Source organism: Mus musculus, chromosome 1 (assembly GCF_000001635.26).
Source record: "Mus musculus strain C57BL/6J chromosome 1, GRCm38.p6 C57BL/6J".
Classification (NCBI taxonomy): domain Eukaryota; kingdom Metazoa; phylum Chordata; class Mammalia; order Rodentia; family Muridae; genus Mus; species Mus musculus.
The window spans coordinates 177,239,096-177,262,345 of NC_000067.6; the positions used below are offsets into that span (position 1 = coordinate 177,239,096).

The 23,250-nt window shown below is 38.6% G+C and overlaps 1 protein-coding gene and 1 long non-coding RNA gene across 7 annotated transcripts in view; one reads left to right on the forward strand and one right to left on the reverse strand.

Moving 5' to 3' along the window:
• Positions 1–22,686, reverse strand: part of Akt3 (thymoma viral proto-oncogene 3) — a 241,706-nt gene extending 219,020 nt beyond the window's left edge. For 3 of the 6 annotated variants that reach the window (XM_006496818.4, XM_030253917.1, XM_011238805.3), the window contains exons 1-2: positions 19,051–22,686; positions 9,581–9,786 (exon numbers count right to left, since the gene is read on the reverse strand). In XM_006496818.4, coding sequence (XP_006496881.1) covers positions 9,581–9,626 — 46 coding nt within the window. In that variant the 5' untranslated portion in view covers positions 9,627–9,786; positions 19,051–22,686. Of the gene's footprint in view, positions 1–9,580; positions 9,787–18,353; positions 18,668–18,807; positions 18,867–19,050 lie in introns of those variants that run through there. The other 3 variants (XM_030253910.1, XM_006496819.4, NM_011785.4) reach the window with 3 other exon arrangements.
• Gm36904 overlaps positions 18,586–23,250 on the forward strand; it is a 113,068-nt gene continuing 108,403 nt past the window's right edge. The window contains exon 1 of the long non-coding RNA XR_001779550.1: positions 18,586–18,711. This is a non-coding gene — a long non-coding RNA (predicted gene, 36904). The remainder of the gene's footprint in view (positions 18,712–23,250) is intronic.

Below are 23,250 nucleotides of genomic sequence, written 5' to 3' on the forward strand. Positions count from 1 at the left end.
GTATTTCCCACTAGGATCTAAGCAGTGACTGACAAAAAAAAAAAAAAAAAAAAAAAAAAAAAAAAAAAACAAGAGGAATCCACAAGAAAAAAAAAAAAAAACAACTTTCACCTTTTCCACTATTAGGGGGTTTTAAGTCTTCTTGTCTAACAGTTCCAACCTCCCAAACTTGGTACTAATAATTCCTATAAGAATTACATTAGAGAGCAAATAACAAAACTTACATTTTATATCTATATTTTGAAACACATGCCTAGCAGATTCTAGTATAGCAGTAGTAGACTAATTAACAGCAAACTAATCCATTTAAATATAAGATTTTTAATTCTGTATAAAATAATTCTTTAAAATCTACTTAAAGAAAATTAAAAGAACCACGGAAGGAGTTACAGAGACAAAGTTTGGAGCTGTGACAAAAGGATGGACCATCTAGAGACTGCCATATCCGGGGATCCATCCCATAATCAGCTTCCAAACGCTGACACCATTGCATACACTAGCAAGATTTTGCTGAAAGGACCCAGATAGAGCTGTCTCTTGTGAGACTATGCCTGGGCCTAGCAAACACAGAAGTGGATGCTCATAGTCAGCTATTGGATGATCACAGGGCCCCCAATGGAGGAGCTAGAGAAAGTACCCAAGGAGCTAAAGGGATCTGCAACCCTATAGGTGGAACAACATTATGAACTAACCAGTACCCCGGAGCTCTTGACTCTAGCTGCATATGTATCAAAAGATGGCCTAGTCGGCCATCACTGGAAAGAGAGGCCCATTGGACTTGCAAATTTTATATGCCCCAGTACAGGGGAACGCCAGGGCCAAAAGGTGGGAGTGGGTGGATAGGGGAGTGGGAGGGAAGGTATGGGGGACTTTTGGGATAGCATTGGAAATGTAAATGAGGAAAACACCTAATTAAAAATAAATAAATAAATAAATAAATAATGCTGATGAAAATGTGAAATAAGAGACACCCTTCTCTATTGTTGATGGGATTACAAACTTATACAATCACTTTGGAAATCAATACAGTGGCATTGATCTACCTCTAGACCCAGTTGTACCCCTCCTGTGCATATACACAAAGGATATTCCATCCTACTGCAAAGATATTTACTTAACTGTATTCACTGTAGCTTTATTCATAACAGGCAGAAATTAGAAGAAAACCTAGATGTCTCTCAATTGGAAAATTAATAAAGAAAATATAGTAGATTGGGAAAAAAATAAAATTAAAAGAAATGGAACATTTTAAAGTGCATGTTGATTAAAGAGGATTTATTCCAGAATGACAATTCACACATCAATATATTAAAAGAAAAGAATGGTCATTTCAATAGAAACAGTAAAATATTTCAGAAAAACTGAAAAACCATTACATAAAACTCAGCACATCAGAAAGAAGGACTGCAGTCTGATGAATGGTAGAAGTGGAAATGTGACAGCTAACTGAAAACTTGTGTTAAAATACACATTCTCTTATTAAACACTGTATTAGAGACCCTTCCCAGTAAAACATGACCATAAAAGAGAATTAAAAGGCATGCAGGAATGTTCAACCTCTAGATATTTCAGCATAATTTTGTCATTTACAAAGTTCACACACAAACTACACAAGTTAAATAACAGAAAATGTTGGGCAGTGTTTACAACTATTCTTGGCCACAAGCACCCCTTGAGCCACAAGATGGCTATGCCTGATTTGTAGAAATGAAAAAAAGAATCCTGGTTCTTTAAAGATAACTTGAAGAGAGAGATATTTTCCTGGTAAAGTATTTCCTGGTAAAGTATTTGTCTTGTACATACAAAAACAAACTAACATTCCTAAGTAAACTGAATGAAGCTGCAAGTCAGTACACACAACTTCACTCTTAATTGGAAACACCTAAGTATATGCCTGCGTCACAGCAACTTCACAATCCCTTAACTCCATGAAACTTAACTATGAAAGCTTATCACTTGATGGTATTCTATTAGGTTCTCTTGCTTACAATTTTAAAATAAGTGTATGAAAACTGTAAAAAAATAAAAAATAAAAAACTAAATTCCGTATTACAAATATATTAATTAAATCTCTAATTTTCACAGCCATTAGGAAATAAATCTAAAATTGGTTGTGGTACACATGTGTAATCCCAGGAAGTAGAGGCAGTAGGATTGAAGTTCAAAGCTAGCCTCACCATAGAGCAAATTCAAGACCAGTCCTGGTTACATGAGAACTGTCTCAAAAAATAAGGAAAAAAAAAACAAAACTTTTCACTGTTTCAATAGTTGCAGCATACTTCTCTAATTGAACACATGGCTTACACAGTCACCATCACAGCTATCTACTCTCTATGGAGAAACACTGTGCTAGGGAGTAATCAGGACATCACATTGTTGCTTTCATTCTTCTTATCCACTTTATAGCTTATTTCTATAAAGTGATTTCATAAGTAAAACATAAACAAAGAAACACAAATACAAAGTAAAGAAAAATGAAAGACTCTCAATCTTTTGCACCTAAAAAGAAAGTTTTGCTTTCCACAACAAATTATATAATTTTCTAGATCAACAATAGCACAAATAACAATATAGCCTGCTTTCAATCCTTACGTTGCTACAGTGTATTTTGCATAACAGGATTTAGCTCCTATGAAACAATTTATAGACACAACTGTTACATTACCAAATCTACTTTAACTCAACCATTTCATATAATGCAAGACAAGTATTCTATTGACAAACATGATGATATTATAAATACAATATAAATAAGAAAAATGGTCATTTGAAGGCACAACTGGTTACAATACAGAGAAACAATAGGAAGGTTCAATCTGTTAGATACAAAAACAATACAGGTGTAACAAATTTACACAGGTATCATTTTATCAATGAAAATGTTTACAGTAAGTTATCTCTTAAATCGTATTGACTTACCAAGTCATATTATGAATTGACTACTGAGACATTAGATCCTAATCCTTATCAAAGAACTGACTCTCCACATTAATAAATTACTACTTAGTGCTACAGTTGGAGTGTGATAAGGACAAGCATCTTTTTGTGATGTTAGATTTGGAGGCAGCTTGCAGATATGGTAAAAACTTTGGGAGTGACACTCAAAGTCCTTAGGGTCACGGTGCCATGCTCCTCATGAGTAGTTCTTCTAAGATCACTTTAGTTCACATAAGAGAAAACTTATAAAAGAGCAACTACTGCCATTCTTCTCCTCTCCCTGTCTCCTGTCCTCAAATGTGATGGCTTGTATTCCCACAGAGTTATCACCAGCCACCTGACAGGGAACTTACAAGAATGCTGAGTACATAAAGGTGACAAACGCTTAAGCCTCCAAAATACTAACTAAACTAAATAAACCTCTTCTTTTTACAAAGTAGCTTTCAGGTATTTCATCACAGCATTAAAAAGTAGGCTAAAAGCTTGTACAACCACTCTAGAAATCAGTCTGGTGGTTGCTCAGAAAATTGGACATAATACTACCGGAAGATCCAGCAATACCTCTCCTGGCCATATACCCAGAAAAATGTTCCAACTGGTAATAAGGACACATGCTCCACTATGTTCATAGCAGCCTTATTTATTAATAGCCAGAAGCTGGAAAGAACCCAGATGTCCCTCAACAGAGGAATGCATACAGAAAATGTGGTACATTTACACAATGGAGTACTACTCAGCTATTAAAATCAATGAATTTATGAAATTCTTGGGTAAATGGATGTATCTGGAGGATATCATCCTGAGTGAGGTAACCCAATCACAAAAGAAGTCACTTGATATGCACTCTCTGATAAGTGGATATTAGCCCAGAAACTTAGAATACCCAAGATACAATTTGCAAAACAGAAGAAAATCAAGAAGAAGGAAGACCAAAGTATGGATACTTCATTCCTTCTTAGAATAGGGAACAAAACACCCATGGAAGGAGTTACAGAGACAAAGTTTGGAGCTAAGACAAAAGGATGGACCATCCAGAGACTACCCCACCAGGGATCTATCCCATAATCAGCCACCCAGACACTATTGTATATATCAGCAAGATTTTGCTGAAAGGACCCTGATATAGCTGTCTCTCGTGAGGCTATGCCAATGCCTGGCAAATACAGAAGTGGATGCTCACAGTCATCTATTGGATGGAACATAGGGCCCCCGATGGAGGAGCTAGAGAAAGTACCCAAGGAGCTGAAGGGGTCTGCAACCCTATAGGTGGAATAACAATATGAATTAATCAGTACCCCCAGAGCTCTTGTCTCTAGCTACATATATAGCAGAAGATGGCCTAGTCGGCCATCACTGGGAAGAGAGGTCCTTTGGTCTTGCAAACTTTATATGCCCCAGTACAGGGGAATGTCAGGGCCAAGAAGTGGGAGTGAGTGGGGTAGAGGAGCAGGGTGGGGGATAGGGTATAGGGAACTTTCAGGATAGCATTTGAAATATAAATAAAGAAAATATCTAATTTTTAAAAAGTAGGCTCTGGTCTACAAAGTGAGTTCCAGGACAGCCAAGGCTATACAGAGAAACCCTGTCTCAAAAAACCAAAAAGAAAAAAAAAAGTAGGCTAAAATATTTGGGTATTTAAAAAGTAGTATTATTAAACAAGTAAATTTTAGAAGTTACAAGAAGTTCTTTATTATTATTATTGCAGTTTATTTCATTTTATTATATAAATCTTGTAAACTTGTTGAATTTCCCAATTTACTAATGTACTATATTCCTACATTACCAATAGATATAATAAACTCAGAAAACTGGAAGCAAAGCTCTGCATCTAGCTTAAAAAGTTTGGAGTCACCCAGAATATATCATCAATACACTATTTTTTGAGCAATTCAATAAGCATTTGCTACAAATACAGGTGCTTCCTATGGTAATACAAAGCTAGTCTAGAAGGTACTCCTTAGGTCCTCCATAGAAGAAGATATAGGTATTAGCTTAGCCCATACTTAGTAAGAACTGTCAATTCTACACTAGTATTGCTATGTAGATAATTTCATTATTGATAAATCTCTAACAAACAAGATTAACTTATCCTACATAAACATCAGTATTTAGCTCCCTTTCCTCACTGTCTGGGAAAGTATTTACTCAAAAACCGACTTACATTAAAAGTACAAATAAGGTAGCATCCAGAAAGGAGCTCAATTATCAGAAACTGATCCAAATGTACAGGGTTGAGAACCAAGACTAAGATTCAAACCAGGAACTGTATTATGGCTTTTTCAGTGGTTGGAGGATGAGCTCTACCACTGAACAACCACAGAGCAACTCTTGGCAATGATTTTAACTTCATCCTAACTTTTTATATTTTACTCACTAGAGTAAGTAATTTTAATATCTTCTTTCTACACTCAGACCTAATACTGCTTAAACCACACTGTGAAGGAGACAGATATTTCCAAATAAATACACCAGAGATCAGGTTGTAATTATCTGACCAGGATAAAAAAGAAATAATTCTTTGGGGAAGAGAAATTCTTGGAGCCAAAGAAATTCCAAGCAACAGTTTACCCTGTGAAATATGCTTGACTGAAACTTTACATTATTACTCATACAATACTGAGATTGTCTACAAGAACTAATAGTGGAGGATGTCAACATGTGTTACTCTAGTGTTTCAACTGTTGCTTTCAAGAGTACAGTTACTTACCATCACAATTCCTAACTCAGCAAACCTACTTGTCAATAATACAGAGAAAACAGTGACAAACAGAGAGCACTGCCAGTAACCCAATCCTCTCATAACTGTACAAATAGTACCATGAGACACCTAAAGAAACGGCCACCAAGAAAGAGCTATAATTAACTAATCAAAGTACTTAAAAAGAAGAAAAACTTCAAAATAGAATCAAGTGTTCTAAACTATTATAAGAAAAAGCAACTATAAAGTACAAACAATTCCTAGAAATATCAAAACAGCAGAAATAACATACTGGAAGAAAAAGTAAATAAAATGTTCAAGAAAAAGTTTCTCTCCTCCTTCCTAAAAAGACATGGAAATAAAGAATTTTTTGTTTTACATCTCAGATTAATTTAGAGGCTCTAGGAAATAAGAAAATACACAAGAGAAAAAAATAACCAAAGATATAAAAAAATTATAGAAATAGAAAAGACCAACCTAAACCTTCATATTCAAATTGTCCCCTAAAACTTTAAACACAATGAACAAAATTAGACTGCAACTCATCCTCCTTTAATTTCATAATTCCAAAGATACAGAAGCATCAACAGGTTCCAGAGCACAAAAATGGGTTTCCTATGAAGAAATAACTCATGAGCATCAACCCTCTCCTCAGTAAAACTGGTTGCTAAAAGCAAAACAAAGCAACTTTCAAAGTTCTGAATGAAAGCAATTTAAATGTGAAGTATACACAGGCAAGAAATGTACCAGACATGAAAGTCCAAAGGAGAGTTTTAAATATCACACTGACAAGCACCCGTACACATTCCTCCTGGAAACAAGGATCAGCTCAGGAAACGCTCAGGAAAGTGTAAAATGAGTCCAAAACAAAAGAGTAATGACATGAGATTCAAGAACGTGTGGAACTTGACAGAGAATTACATTCCATAGTATTTGTAAGTATCATATCCAGAAAACCATGCACTAGTACTTCAAACATTGTAAATAAAAAGCTAAACAATTGCCGGGCGTGGTGGCGCACGCCTTTAATCCCAGCACTTGGGAGGCAGAGGCAGGCGGATTTCTGGCCAGCCTGGTCTACAGAGTGAATTCCAGGACAGCCAGGGCTATACAGAGAAACCCAGTCTTGAAAAACCAAAAAAAAAAAAAAGCTAAACAATCAATAAGGCATATGTCCTTCAATCAGCATGGGGAAAACATGGCCATCAGAATGTTCAGGGGAAAGCCATACTGTGGCCAATATCGACAATTCCAAACTTGGGAGACTGAGGTAGGAGAAACTCAAGTTGAAGGTCTGCCTAGAATATGTAGTCAGACCTCGTCTGAAAAGTCAAAATAGGAAAGAAAATCAAAAAGATAAGAAAAGAAGTTCAAAAAAAAAATAGTCATTATATAAACTATAGAATACATGCTATTGAGAACTGAGGTGTGAAAAATCTCTTTTATATTTAGGGTACTATCATATCACTAACATTAAAGAATTATAATGTTATTCATTGCTTTTCAGATTCAACAAGTTTAACTACTATAAGCCTTGACAATATGTAATAAGCATTAATGATGGCACAATCCATGAAGGGAATGTTGGGAATTCAACATAGTTTACAAGAAGCAAATTTAGAAATAAAAGTTCTCAAAAGTGATGATCTAACATCAAAGTCTTAGCCGGAAACCCAACCCCACCCAAAAAAGGAGGGTGAATTGGTGAGCGGGGAGAGCAGGGTGAGCGGGGTGAGCAGGATAAGCCGGCCTTCAAAGGTATTTTTTTCATTTTCATAACAGAAACACTAGATTATGAGAAAATGGCTATCCGAAAATAAAGTATTGTATATTATATGCACAATTAGGATACTGATCAACAGAAGAAGAACCAGCTGAAGAGGTAAAGTACAGAAGGGTCTTTACATTTCATTTCATACATTTGAGTACTACTCACAATATGTTCAGATGGCTATTATTTTTCAATAAGCACGAACATGAATGCAGAAAGGCAGATACACGTTGGGGGAGGACCTCTGAACAACAAAATTTCTTATGTACCATTTTCTTTGTTTTCTATTATATATCTTATGAGCTAAACACTAAGCTTTCATCATGGTACTTCAGAAAAGATGTAATTTTACAGAATTAAGAACCACCCTAAGACCTTAGACAGACATGAGTATACAGAAAGGCAGATTCATTATTTCACTTGAGTCTTACAATGATCTTAGGATCAAATTTTAGGAAATAATAAAGGAAATTTTTAGAGGTTTAAGTGACTTGCCATTTCCTCTCCTTTGCTCCCCTCTAAAAAGGTGAAAGAATATAAACTAGTTAAGAAAGAAAACAAAAAACACAACACTAAAATCTGAAAATACTTTCCAAATACATGAGAGAATAAAGCAAAGGACAAATATAATGACACAAATGGTCAGTCACTTTGGAAAATAAATTGGCAGTTTTATAAATTTAAACAGGCACTTACCATATAACCTGCAATCTTATCCTAGGTTATTACCAATACAAATGGAAACATCATGTACTCAATGTTCATAAAAACTTTATTCACAATATCCAGAGACAAACCAAATTTCTACCAAGTATTAAAAAGACAAAGCCAGGAGTGGTAAAACATGCCTATAACCCCAGTTCTCAAGAGACCTAGACAGGAGAATCATCAAGTTGAATAACTACCTGAGCTACATAGTAAGTCTAACTGCAACTTGGGTATAAAGTGAGATTCTGTTTCAAAAAGAAAATTAGTTAAAAATAAACAAATAAATGAAGAATAGTATTTCCTGAAGTAGTTCTTCTTTTCACATAAACGACATGGATAAAGCAGTGAAGTGTGAGTAGGAAAGAAACTAGACACAAAAGACCATGGGTTTTATGAGTCCACTGAACTGAAATCTTTGAAAATCATAATTATAGTAAGAGACAACACATCAGGTGATTGCCAAAGTTGAAAGAGAAGCAGTGAACTAAAAGCAACATGGAAAGAACTTTTTAGAGTGATAGAAATGTTCTATTTTAGGCCTGTAGTGTTTGTTACATCACCACAAATGTACACCATAAAAAGGCACAACCCATTAAAAGGGTTTTTTGGAATATTTATTGTATGTAAATTATAACTTGATAAGGCCTATTTTAAAATTCCATTTAAAAACTGACAACAGCTCTTTAGCCTAAGCATTAACCAAAGATTTTCAAAGAAATGAAAGTCAGTGGTTAGAGGTAACTTTCAACTCTCAAATAGGGCCAAAAGGATTCCTCAGTCTACTGAATCTGGCCATGTACGTAGACAGGTATAATTGCTGAGCAACTAGCCTAAAGTCCAGATCTCTAATAAACATATAGATTAAGTAAGGAGGTGATCACTCACATTATAAACTAAATTTTATAGCAGTTATTTAATAATAAAAATAATGCCTTTATCAAAAAAGAGTGGACAGGAAATATACAGTAAAAGTAGATCATGTAAACAAAAAATATAAAATTAAACAAAAAAAATCACTGTCCACATTTGAATTTTTATATAAGAGCTTTAATTTACCTAATTTATGGGTCTGTTTAGTCTAACAGTTTAAATGTAAGCCCTCGCCTTACTATATTAATTCTTTATGCTACCATACAAATTTACACAGAGCCATATTTTTATCTAAATATCAATATATCATTTATAGACACAAGAGTTCATTTCTATGTTAAATTCTGTAAAGTCTGTTGAATCTGAAGACATTATAGAAAAATACATTACTAACATGCATGCATGCAAAAATCTAACGTCATAATTATAAACTACAAAAAAAAAAGAATTAGAAGGAAATCCCTAAATAAGCAGACTCCTAACATACATGGTAAAGTTTCTTTCAGCCCTATCAGACAGCACTTCCCACTTGATTCAACAGCGCCAGAGGAAAGACCAACTCTCAGCACCCACTCACAGCTCAGCACTTAACTTACCCCTCTTCTGAACCCAACCTTCTTTCACAATGGTAACATCGCTCATGATGGCTCCCCTCTGAGCCCCCCAACTTGGAGAAATGGTGCTTTGCAGGTCAGTTTTAGGGTTTGGATTCGCTGCTGCTGCTGCTGCTGCTGCTGCTGCTGCTGCTGCTGCTGCTGCTGCTGCTGCTGCCGCCCTTCCCACTCTCTAGTGATGACTCAGCCTGGAAGGAAGTATTGAAGAAAGAATTTCTTTTTTTTTTTTCCATTCTTGAACTCACATAGCAATAACAAACAACTAAGTCTTTGTAAATGTCTTCAATTGGCCTGACCGCACATAAAGTCTAGCTTCTCAAACATGGGGGGATTAATAAATGGTTCTATGAATACACTGCTCTGGTCTTGTGGCAGATGTTAAATGATAGTGAAATATTTAACTTAAGAGACTGAAATTAAATGTCCTAACAAAATAACTGTCAGATCTACAAATATACAGAAAGCACATTTTGTACTGTGTATTTGGGATGAAGGGGAGAAAGAATGAAAGTTGAGTGGCCCACATCCCTTTAATTTCAAAAATCATTATAGTTTTAATTGCTTTATTTTATGTAAAATACAATGTTGCAAGAAACTAACATTCATATAATCTGCCTTGTTCTAAAAATATTTTAGGTAAATTACATTAAGTATACAACATTATTTCCTTGGGTAGATACAAAAAGTAGAACAAAGGAAATATAAAAGTAGAAAAGACATGCCAAAATTGTTCATCTGTCATTCTCTGATAATCTTTACAACTCTGTTAGGACACTCGGCCTTCATTTCACAGAACTGTGAGCCTGGGGCTCAAAGAGAATAACTAATTGCTAGATTTCAAGGTAGTAAGCTGTAGAGCCAAAATCTGAATTTGGAGTACCTCACTCCTAAATTGGCACTCTTCATTTCAAAACTCTACTTGTGAAAGTCAAAAATTTGGAATGAAATGTTTTAGGAAAACTGCTAATTCAAAACCATGATAGGTTTCAGTATTAATGTCTGTAATACAAAAAAGACGAGAGCTGCTGAGAAGAAAACAGTGTTTCCTAAGATATTAACCAGAAGTTTATCCCCTAGGTCTTTACATGATAACTTAGTAAAAGGTTTCTTCAAGGCATCCTTACATAGAGCAATAAGCTTAATGAACTGCACTATTATTGTCCCTACCAATCTAAGAGGGGAAATGTTGCCACAGAACTTTGTGAAAGTGCTTCCACATTTGCAAAAATATGGGCCAGATAACCAGTCTTAAGTGACACACAACATAAACTTTAAGTAAACAGAAAAAAAAAATAGGTACATAGACTAATTGTACTATTCTATGAAGTCGGACCTTCATAAATATGTATAGAATTAAATTCAAGGTTGAATTCCCAGATAGTACTTAACTAGATTACAATTCCTCTTCCAATACAAATTATGTGCAAATTCTACCCGTTCATCAATCAGTGACCAAAAATAGACATCCTCTATACAACCTGACAAAGGCTCCACAGAAGACCACCCTCTCATGGGCTCTGCACATATGTCATGCACAATACATAAAGACAGGGACAGGACTACTCAAAATCATAATTATGGGGATGTGTTGCTGCAGAATAAAGAAGGATACTGTAATCTGGGTCTCTTTCCCAAAATTATGATTGTTCGATAGAGTGTTGAACTAAAAGAAACTAGATAAAGTAAGTCCTTTGTTAAAGTTGTTTGGGAAATGTTTACAATTTTGTCCCCATGAAATATCTCTACTAACATTAAATATTCTAAAATAAGAGATAATTTACCAATAATTCCCACACTGAGTACTGACAGAGGAAGCAGTCATATTATTTAAAGTAATACCCAGTTCACATTAAAAACAATACAAACAGGAAAAAAAATAAAAGCTCTAGAGTATAGCATCAAAATATTTTATTTTGATTGACATCATATCGTGAAAAACCCAACTGACTACATATTATAGAGCTAGAAAAAAAATCGCTAGGAAAAAAGTTTGAAAGAAAGTGCTAACTCCATATAATGCATAAGGAATTGTAAGTTAAATACTAGAAAAGACTAGTGCAAATGCTGCCATCATAGCTGCACTGAGTTGTTGTCAGTTCTACTTTCACAAATGAGCTCCATCTCTAGTAAGATCGATCAACTGTTCACACTCATGTTCTCTCTCCCCCTTCTCTCTCTCTTTCTCCCTCCCTCCCTCTCTCTCAAGTATATAAGCTGAAGGAAAGAGAACCTGTATCATTCTTAGGAGTAAAGGTAGAATAAATAGATATAGCCAATCAATACTTCCAATTAAAATAAACTATATTGGAATATCCTTATGAAGAACACTAAGAGAATATAAGTCTTCCTGAAATTGAACCAGATCGATCCAAATCAATGAATCTTATAATAGACTTTTTCTGAAAACTAGATTCTGGGAAGGAGGGAGGGAAGAAGGGAGAGAGAGAGACAGACACACACACAGAAAGAGAGAGAGAGAAAGAGAGAGAGAGATCAATGCTTATATTAGGATTATATTTTTAAAATGTACACTAAGTTAAAACAAACTTTATCAAGGTCACTGACCCTAACTAAGTATTAGAGGTCGTCTTATTCCACTGTACCTTAAACAGTTCCTAAATTCTATCCATAATCACAATATGCAACTTTTAAAATTATTCCTGTGTCTAATGGCGAAAACGGTACCATCTTGAAACAAAACTTTAAAATGTAATTATTGGATTAGCAGTATGTTGTCTTTTCTATGTAAAAGCAATGCTATTGGCTCCTACACAGTACACATACTGATTTCTCCTGTTCCAGTCACCTACATTCTCCAGTCTCCAACAGTTATAAACAATAGTTTACAAGATGCGCCATGTTGTCACCTGTTTCTAATGGTAAAGCAAGCTTCACCCTCCTTCCATAGTAGCTTCTGTAGAAATATGATCTCCAGTTAACATAAAATATGGTTTATTTTTAAGTCAACTGCATTTAATATTTCAATGCTAGATAATCTAATTTTTATCATTCCTTTTTATAAAAAAGTTACGCACAAAATTCATAGTAGATTCAATAGTAAAGAATTTTCACTCATGATACACTATTACAGAATTTGATGATTATAACTTCATTTGAATATCATTTTATAATGTACAAAACACTCCCCATATTTAATTCCATTGTATCACAACATAAATTATTAAAGCAACTTGACTATGTCTGGCACTTATTCAACAAATAGAGAATTAGTGAATAAGTAGATGAATGAACAAAGATGTAAAAGCTTTGGATAACAAGGAATAAATAAACTAAGCAAACAAGTTTAGGTCAACAGCAGCCATGGCATGACACCATGTTTAAAACAAAACTAAATTTAAACATTATGAAAGTATTATATCTAAATAATTAAAATTCACGTTTTAAATCATGCTCCCTATGGCCTTCCATAGTCTTCTGCAAAGATTTGATTACATCAAAACTACTCTATTTTTTCTTGACATTTTAAAGCACTTTTTATTGAGATCATCCATTTTCAAATCCAAATAAAAGAAACCTCATTGCTACCCAAAGTTACTCATTATGGGAAGAAAAAGTTAAGAAGTGATTATTTTCTTACTGATATTTTAAAGAGTTTTCAAAAGACTTTTTGTTTACTTCAGCAACCAATCATGCAATTTAAAACAATAAAACATCAAACATGTTTCAGGATTACTCAGTAAGTTAATACCTTATGTCTATTCTGAAACAAGAACTAAAAAAGCATCTTAAGTATTTTCCAAGTGTATTATGTGTTTGTTATCCAAGATCTTTCACTTACATTACTCTATTAATTATGAACCTAAGAAAATTGTAGCCAAAAACAAAGACAATATTCCCCACAGTTTCCATACATAGGGACATTCAGTAAGAGCAACCACCTGTAATTAAATTAATCAGCTTCATCTGCTTCATACTATATATGAACTCTGAAATGTAATTATCAAAATGTGTTGAAAAAAACCAAAAATAAATAAAACGAAACTATCAACAAAACCATCACAAACGAAATAACGTGAAATTAAAATGAGGTGGAAAAGCCTCTTTTCCTACAAGTGCAAAGTTCTCATGTTAGTAACTTCCTAAATGTTGATTACTTGGGGGGCAGGGGGTTTACCTGAGACCCGTGGGCCACACCTACCCTAGAGCTATCTATATATACTAAAATGTACTTGAACCTGTTTCAATTCCCCCTAGTGCTGGGATTATCAACATGGCTTCCTATATGTTTATTTCTAAATTAAAATTCAAAGTAACTTTAAACTATACATCTTCTTTGGCTGTAATGTTCTATGCTACAATTTTATAGACTTTATAATAGAAAAACTGGATTAATAAAGGAAGCTAATTCAAATACAATTGATATTTTAAAACATAATTGTTGACCAGGAGGAACTATTTTAGGGTCTATGGTAGTTTCAGATTTCAATAACTATGTTGTAGGAAAATCTAAGCCAGGATAGTGGCACATGACTGTAATCCCCACTAGCGTGGAGGCTGAGGCAGGAGTGCTTCTGGTGTCTATAGTAAATTCAAGGTTAGTCCGAAACACTTGGTAAGATCATGGCTCAAAATAAGAGTAGTAAAAGGAGGGAGCTGGGAGGGGTTAGGACACACAGATCCTGGTTTAACTCCTCTGAAAGACTCATTTATATGCCATGACAAATGCACAAGGCTATATCAAGCTTTCAAAAGGGTATGTGCAAAAGTGACCCCACTGACGTGGAAACAACATTGCAGACAGCTTATATCTCAAACACTTCTGAGGCAATCTGTCCTTACTAGGAGTTGTTACCCTATTCACAGTGCCTCTCTTCAGAACATAGTCATAACGCCCTGGGAAATATTTTTTCCTAAAGCCTAGAATTTTTAGGCAAACTATCAGAACTTTCAAATTCGAAAGTTAACTAACTCCTAAAAAACACTTTATAATTTTAAATTATATCTACCAAAAAAACCACAAAGCATCTCCCCCTTTTTCCTTCTCTTAGATTATCAATGTACAATCTCAACCAACATGTCCACTATTAAAAACTTTGTGCAAAGTCGTATGTTTGATTTTCTGATTTAAAACCCTGGGGGCTGGGGATATGCTTACCCTCAGCTTCACATAAACCAACGGACAAGCTGTTGAAGGCAGAGTCCCTCAATTTCTATGTGAACTGTGGCCCAGCACTGTATGAGGCTGGGGACTACAGAACACTGGCTCACCTGGCCATTTCATTCAATACACACACAATTCCAAAATCTGCCTCAGGTACCTCTCAAACTACAAAATGAAAATTCTTAATACACACACATAAAAACTAAATGCCAACAATTACTGGAAGATCCCCACCACCACCTCCAACACAGTCCCGGGATTAGAATCCCTAATAAAGTTCATCTCAAAGTGTCCTTTAAAAAGAGCATCAGACAGACCAGAAAACTTAGATAATTGTTCCCAACTCTGCCTCAATGTCCTTAACTGTGATTTCAGAAAAGGTAGCATTAGATGCTTGATAGCTCTTTCAGAGCCAATAAAATGTAAGATTCTTTACACTGAAATCTACAATCAACTTCATTTATAGAAGTAGTAGTATAGATGACAATCATGGTTATATATAGCTCCTATCCTCAAATTCTAATATACAGCTACTACAAAACAAGTAGCCATTCAACTCAGACCAAATCTGGGCTAAACTCCATTATTGGCTAAATTCTACCTTCCTTTCTGCCAAATCCCCCAGACACCCAAATATAATTAATATAGAAGAGACAAAGTCTCATCTGAACATTTTCTATTTTCTTCTAGTATACCTTTTTACCTTCCCTTCAGAATACAAGCAAAAATACCCATTTAGAAATATAAAATACCTGAAGTTAGCAATAAATCTTTAAGTATATTTAGATAGTTTCTAAGAACTAAAAGCATATTTATAAGTCAAAAGCATATGCTAGCTTACTCACCAACTACTATCTGAAGATTTCCTTATTGAAGAAATAAATTTACCTCTTATTGGATGAGGGATACCACAATAAAATATGTAAACAGTTCACATATTTTGGCATTTGAAACAATTAAAATGAAAGAGATGTTAGTTTAATCAATATAGCTTTTTAAACTATATTAACTTGATTCTGTAGAACTTAGAGTATAGATATATAATATAATGTATACTACAAAATAGCATATTATATATCATACTATACTATGTTTGAAATATATCTATACATTTGAAATTATAAATTTGAAATATACATACATATATGTATATTGAATGGGCAAGTTTAAATGAAACGATTTTTATGCTGTATGAAGTGTTTTCTCATGTGAAATTCACTTTCAAAATTGCAGCAAGATTGTCCTGAAGTAGATGAATTACAATATATGAAGTACATATAGCAAGGTCAGGCACATAGTAGGAATTAACTGGAAACTGAATCTAATTCTATCAGATTTTAAAGACTATCATAACACATCTGTTAATATTAGCCTACTTTTGCAGAGAGTATGCTGCACTGAAACAAGATTAAGAATACAGATGCACATGCTGAAATCTGGAGCTTATCAACAACTTTTAAATTACTCAAAGACTTAAGCACAAACCAACCATAAAGAATATTTACATTATTAATTCAGAGTAACTTGAAAATGCAAGTCAAATTATAAAATAAACCAAATAAAAGTATTTTTGTCTTGCATTTTATTCTACAAATCTAAAATTGGTTTGCTTTTTAATGCCATAAACATAATCACTATAAAGCCAAGCTCTCACCAAATCATGATTCTGATCCAATTAACACATTAACAAGAATCATCATCCCAGGGACAAATTCTTGAACTACTGGGCATTACAGAGTAAATTATAACTAGTTATCACTTCCTAAGAAGATGCAAAGTTTAAATGAAAGCTAAACTTCTACAACAATGTATGAAACAAGTTCCTCTTCAGAAAGAAGCCTAAGCATTTAGAAACTTCCATGTTAAAATCAAAACCTGGAGTTTAAAACTCCTAAACCCCCACACTGAAATCCATGCTAACATTTGTCGCAGAAGTTTAACCAACAGACTTTAAATGTACAGTGATCTTTAAATGTACAAACTTTAATGACAGTGATCCTCTGAATGAAGTCAAAAAACCTTACTCCTCCAAAGCACACTCCTCCTCTTAATATTTATTTTGTGAATGAAACTTTATTTAAAATATTTTAGGTGAAAAAGAAAAATCACACAAACAAGCCTGTAATGGTGGCACACACCTGTGATCCCAGCATTCAGGAGGCTGGGATCCCTAGCAGGCCAACCTAGGCTACAGAGTGAGTTTCATAGCAGCCTAAATTACACAGGGAGACCCTCTACTCCAAAACCATAATAAATACAATTGCAAAAAATAGAAAGCCCAAAGAATTTTCAAGTATTGTTCCATATAGAATACAAAACAACAATGTCAAGATTAAAGAAAAAAATAATTTTAAGTTGAAAATTAATCACTCATCATTACAGAAGACAGTAGAGGGGACAAGATGACTATGAATAACAATTTCATTTTTTGTAGTACTCCTTTAGACTAGGTATAACCTCTATGCTACTGCAAATGTACAAACATTAAAATAGCACATGTTCTCCCTAACTTTAAAATTTGAACCTCAAGATATAGATATTGAGGTCATCTCTGGCTTTTAAAAAGTTATCTTCAAACAGAATCAAAATTTTATATTGACAAAAGGAACAAAATTCAGTCTTGAACTGCATCTTGAATTTAACTGTGTATCTGGTATTGTGTTTCTAGAAAACAATTTATAAAGATACTTTTTAAAAAAGAATTCATGTTTTAGACATCCTATCTTCTGGAATATTCAGATTCATCTTCAAGCTCTAAACCATCTTTACTAGACTCTTCCACTCTTGGCTTTTCCAACATTTTCCTAAATGCAAATATAACTTAATATAATGAATGAGTCCTACCATAAATAAAATTCAGTGACTGTATGGAAATTTATAGTTCTAACAAAAAATTACTTTGCTTTACCAAATACAGAAGACATGTCTAAATTAAAGATTTGGGACAACTGTTATTTTATTACATATGAAGTCCTTGTTCTACATCCTTTTCAGAACGCTAAAAGTGTGTTGATTCTATTAATACCATAATTTAATCTATACAGAGATTTTATTGCTGGATTTTTATCTGTAAACTTTATCAATTTCAATCCATCAATGCTTTGAACCAAAATATATTACACTTGAGAAATGAATTTTATTTTCATAACATTATTCTGATGAAGACATTTGAGAGAATCCAAGCTTTGACTTATGGGTAAGCATTTTTTTTCTGCTTCCTAAAGATAAACAGTAAACACTACTACTGTTCAAAAACTGGCCCAAAGGAGAGATTCGGTTATCTCTAACCTAAGTGTAGATTCCCAGGAAATCTCAAACAAGGGACGACCCCACCTCAGCATCAGGACTATGGATGCCACCAGCTTAAGCTTCAACTTCGGGCTTCCAAGGGGCCTCACTAGCATCATGGCTGATGCAGACCGATGCGCAGGAGGCGGAGGAGGTGGACTAGGAAGAAGCTGGTTTGTTTACTTGCAGCCTGAGCCGCCCGCCGTCGCCGCCGCCGCCAGCAGCGACAGCATCAGTAGATCAGCCAAACCCAGCATCTTCCGCACATTTCTATTCTTAGCACACAACTCCCTAGCGGATCAAAACCCCACTACTATTAAAAACACAGACTTGCACGTTACCCACCTCGCACACGCACACCCGCACCCCATCAGCACCGTCCTCTCCCGGGCGCCGGCGGGGTGCGGTGGGGTGGGGTGGGGTAGGTAGCTGGCTAAGGAAGGAGACCCCGGGGACGCCGGTGCATCCTCGCCCGCACTCCCGCCACATGCGCAGACGGCCCCTCCCCCCAACCCAAACACCGACTCGCCACCGGCCGCTCGCTCGCGTTACATAACCTCGCCGCCGCCCCCCGCCCCTCGCCCCGGCCCGCCGCCCCCTCCCCGGGCCGCGCGGCCGACCGAGTCGGGGCGAAGGGACCCGGCTCGAGCTAAACAAGAGCCCTAAAGGCGCCGGGCCGGGCAACCCAGACGCGCAGCTCACGGTACCGCTAGGCCAGGAACACCCCCCTCCCTGGCCGCCCGCGCACCGCCGCCGCTCCCCCACCCCCAAAAGCTAGGGGGATGTCCGTGTCACCCACGCGGGGCATCCCCCGGCCTCCGCCTCCACACCTACGGCCCCAAAGCTTCAGGAGGAACGGGGAGGGGAACCCCGGCCCCCCGCCCACGCCCCCGGCGGCCGCGGTGACACCCAGACGCCCCCGCCTCACCCACCCGCGCCGCCGCCGCCCCCGCCCGGGGGAGGCAGGGAGGGAGCCGCGGGGCCCTCGGGGAGTGCGGGCGAGGCGGGGAGGGGGGCGAGAGCTGGGGGCGGTGGCTGTTACCTGCAAAGGCGGCGGCGGCGGCCCCGCAGCTGCTCGGGCGGTGGCGGAGGATGGAGCAGGGGGGGACGGGGGGAGGAGAGGGGGCGACTCGGGGGTCCCCCTCCCTCCTCCTCCCCTCCTGTCCTCCCCCCCACCCCGCTGAGCCTCTGGCCCCCTGGAGCCCGGTGTCGCCGGCGGGAGGGGAGACGAAGGGCTGCAGGGGAGGGAGGGAGGGAGCCGGCCGGGCGGGCGGGCGGCGGCGCTGGAGCGGGCGGCGGCGGCGGCAGCGGCGGGAGGAGGGAGGAGGAGGAGGGCGGGCGGCGGTACGGGGAGGAGGAGGAGGAGGAGGCGGAGACTCTACTTGGGAATCGGATGTCGGCTACAAATTCGATTCATCACTAGAAAACACGGCTCGGGCGGGGGGCCGTGGAGAGCCGCTGGGCCACGGGGCGGAGGCTCTGGGCCGAGCGCGCAGAGCCCCGGACTGCGGCCTCGCCTCGCCTCAGGGACCCAGCAGCCGCCTCCCCGCCCCCTCTTTCCTCCCTCCGGGGGCCGCCGCCGAAGCTTCTTGCCGCCGCCGCCGCGGGGCTTGTTGTTGACTTTGAGGAAAACTCCTGACGTCAGGGGCTGGCTCTCCGCGACTGGCGGGAGCGGCTTCCCCGCGCCCCGGTCCAGCTCACCGCCTCAGCTCCGCGCCCCAGCCGGGCGCTCGCCCCCAGGCTGCCCCGCGCCCCTCAGACCCGCGGCGACCCGCGCCCCTCGCCTTCCTCTCGCGAGAACACCTTCCCCAGCAGTCCGCGCCGCGGGGCCAGCGTTCCCGCCGGGAAGTTCTGGGCTTCCCCGGGCCGCGTGGCCCTGGACGAGGCACCCGAGGCGGGGCCCAGCTTTCCCCCCAGCACACCCACCGCACCGCCCCTGACGCCGCGGGCGTGCGGGCTCAGAGCAAGGAAACTCCTTCTCACATTCACCTGGGCGAGGCGGGCCCGGGGGCAGTGCGAGGCAGGTATCTGGCAGTCCCAGGAGATGTCACCATGTGTGGGCTTGAGGTTGTTGCAGTGGCATCCCGAGTCCCTCAGAACCACCTTGTGAGGGAGGTTGGTTTCATGGACTTGGGGGCACTAAGAAGATGTTGCTTTTGAAGTTCATGGTTGTAAGTACAGTAAAGACTGGTTTTTAGAAAATGACCCTTATCTTGCCACATCTCGTACCTCAGAAAGTCATAAAAGTTTACTTTTTCTGAGACTGTTTCATCGCTTCTAGAAACACCTGGCAAACCGGTATTAATTCTAATGGCTCCAGCCTTTGGGAAGAACCCGTTAGTTTCTCCCATTGCAAGAACCTGCTTAGTACCTTGGGCTTCTTCCTGTAGCATTTCTTCTGTTGTGTGTCTCTTCTCCCGATCTGTTGTTTGAACAAGAGATAGTGTATCCTGTCTGTGTGTGCCGCACAGTTACCAGTGAGCTGGCTGGGTCTCCATCGAGATGAAAATTACTGGTGATGATGGAGGTCTAATGGTCCAGTGGCTAAGGCTGGGCTGACAGACGTCAGAGGTTTATAGAGCTCTCACCAGAGAACTACAGTTTATGTTACCAAATCTTAAGAACCAGAATCAAACAGTTTTAAGAACTTGGATTAAGACACTTACTACTCTGACTTTGGTTGCCAGTGGCCTAGAAGTCTTCAAGTGCAACAGTTGGCTCTCTGAATAATTGGCAGCACTGAGCACCAGCTATGATTATAACCCTTAGGCTGTTGGTGTTGGTGCCTTGTGACAGTCCTGCAGTCTGTATGGTCTAACTGCCATGACCATCCCCACCTGTCCCCACGACTTGGCTGCTGCTACCACTTGCCATGGCTTCTTACAGGTGGAGCTGCCTTTTCCTCTTCCTGCTACCATTGTTGTACGCTGTATCGATGATAAACAGCCCAGGGAAAGACCATTTGAGAAATCCTTCATTGGGCCTAATGACTCCAAAACACCCTGATTACACCAGGAGCTGAGGAGGTGATTATTGTAATTCCAACACAGCATCTAGTTTTCCACCATTCATAAGCCCAAGGAACCAATCACTGGCCAGTTTGGGCTGCATAGAGGAATCCTGTCTTGCCAAATCCTATAGAATTCTCAGACTTATCCATTGATTTACTCTTTCATTAATTCAATACTTATTCTATGCTACTTTGTACCAAATCTTTCTTTTAAGACAGAGATGCTGACAGTATCATTTGCCTGAGGACACCCCCTTAGAATGATGTAGCTCAGTGATAAATACTTGCCTAGGGTGCACAAGGTTGCAGGTTCAATCCCCAGCACGCCAAAACAGAATTGACCAAGGTTTTGTCTTGCCTGGAGTACTGCTTTCCAAAGCTGGTACAGGTTATCTCTGAAAGACCTGTGGTGACTGGAAAAGGCCTGTAAAGCAGGAATCGTGGACTTCAGTTTCAGTTTCTCTGCAACCAGACTGTAGTTTCCTCAAGATGCCCTTGGACTGATCAAAGCAGGTCAGCTCTTATAATGAGTCAATCTGGCTAGTTTCCAAAAGGACTACTCTGACAGCTCAGTGGCCCACCTACCTCCCCTCTCTGAGGCACAGGGAAAGTTTGACAGCAGTCAACCAAATCAGCCTGGTTTCTAATAGTATATCCAATTAAAGGTTTCTTACAGTAAAGACCTATCATTAACATTATTTAATAATGTTTATCTATTGAAAAATAAGTAGGAAGAACCGAGTCCATCTATCCCATCTAAAGACCACATTTTTTTCTTATGAAATGCTTGCCTGATGTGTAGTCAGGAAATGGAAGTCCAATAAGAGAGAAAAGGGGATTAGTGGAGTTGTTTCATTTTCCGTTCCACATCTATAACTGAAACGTGGTTTTTGTGGCCATTTCTAAAACAAAACTTTCTCAATGGGGAGGAACTTGGCAAGCTCTATGTGAAGCCAAACCCCCAGCTAAAACAAAACAAATGGAAACAGAAAGGTCTAAGTCCTCCCTCACTGCCTTTCTCCTTCCCCCATGGCTCCTAAAAGTTGTGAATTAGCACCAGTCGGTCCTAATTCTGTTCAGTTTGTCCAAAAGGCACACATTCCCACAATTCCCAGATCCTAACATTGACTGTTAGCAAAATGATGGGGTTTCAGGTTTCATGATACATAAAACACAAAAATGGGTCAGGTTTTTATTTTATACTAGCCCAAGGCATGTAGTTGGGCTTGTTTGTTTGTTTTAAGAAAATAGTGCTGGAAAGTTGGCTTCCTGGTTAAGAGCACTTCCCTACTATTCCTGAAGACCTCAGTGTAGTTCCCCACACCCATGTCAGGCAGCTCACGTGGCTGTAACTCTAGCTGCACATACACAGACACACAAACACATAAGTAAATATTTTTAAAATAAAATAGTCCTTACGATAGCAATGCTACAAATAATGTCAAGCTCCTACTCCCTAGTACCTCCTCCAGGACTGGGGTAGGGAGGGTGAACCTGAGCCTTGTACATGGAGACAGGCACTCGACCACGGAACTGTATGCTTGAGCTTGCTTATGCTTGCTCATACGTACCATATTTCTCTCTCTCTCTCTCTCTCTCTCTCTCTCTCTCTCCCTCACACACACACACACACACACACACACACAATCTTTTCCCCCTCCCCACCATGAGTTTGGGGCTCAGGGAGGAGAGGAACTCCATAAAATCCACAGGCTGGCTTTAAATTGCTCTGTAGTTATGTCATGAATGTCTGATCATCCTGACTCGGCCACCCTGATAGCTGGAATTGCAGGCCTGCACCACCATATCCAGTTCCAACTCTTAAATGTTTGACATTGTAGGACTCTGAATTGCTGAATTTCATCAGTGAGGTTTTCATTTGCTTTTAACCAATGGATAAGAACTAAATGTATAGGCCAAGCTGTCTCAAAATACTACTAGTCTCCTCAAATTATATCAAATCTTAGATAAATTAAAATCTAAAGTATTACATAAACAAGATCATATACTATAGACCATAATTGTGAAAAATTGCATACTTTTATTTCTGCCCTGTTTTTGCTTTTGAGCTTTGTAGTTTCACAAATTCCTATAATTAAGCCTTTTATTACCAAATTATTAACCAGAACTGCAGTCGTATGTCATTGTTCTTTCTCATCCAAGGAGCTGTTCTGAGTCTGGCAGAAGCTGCCAGTTATGACATGCTGGTGCTCCTCGCTGACACACTGGGCT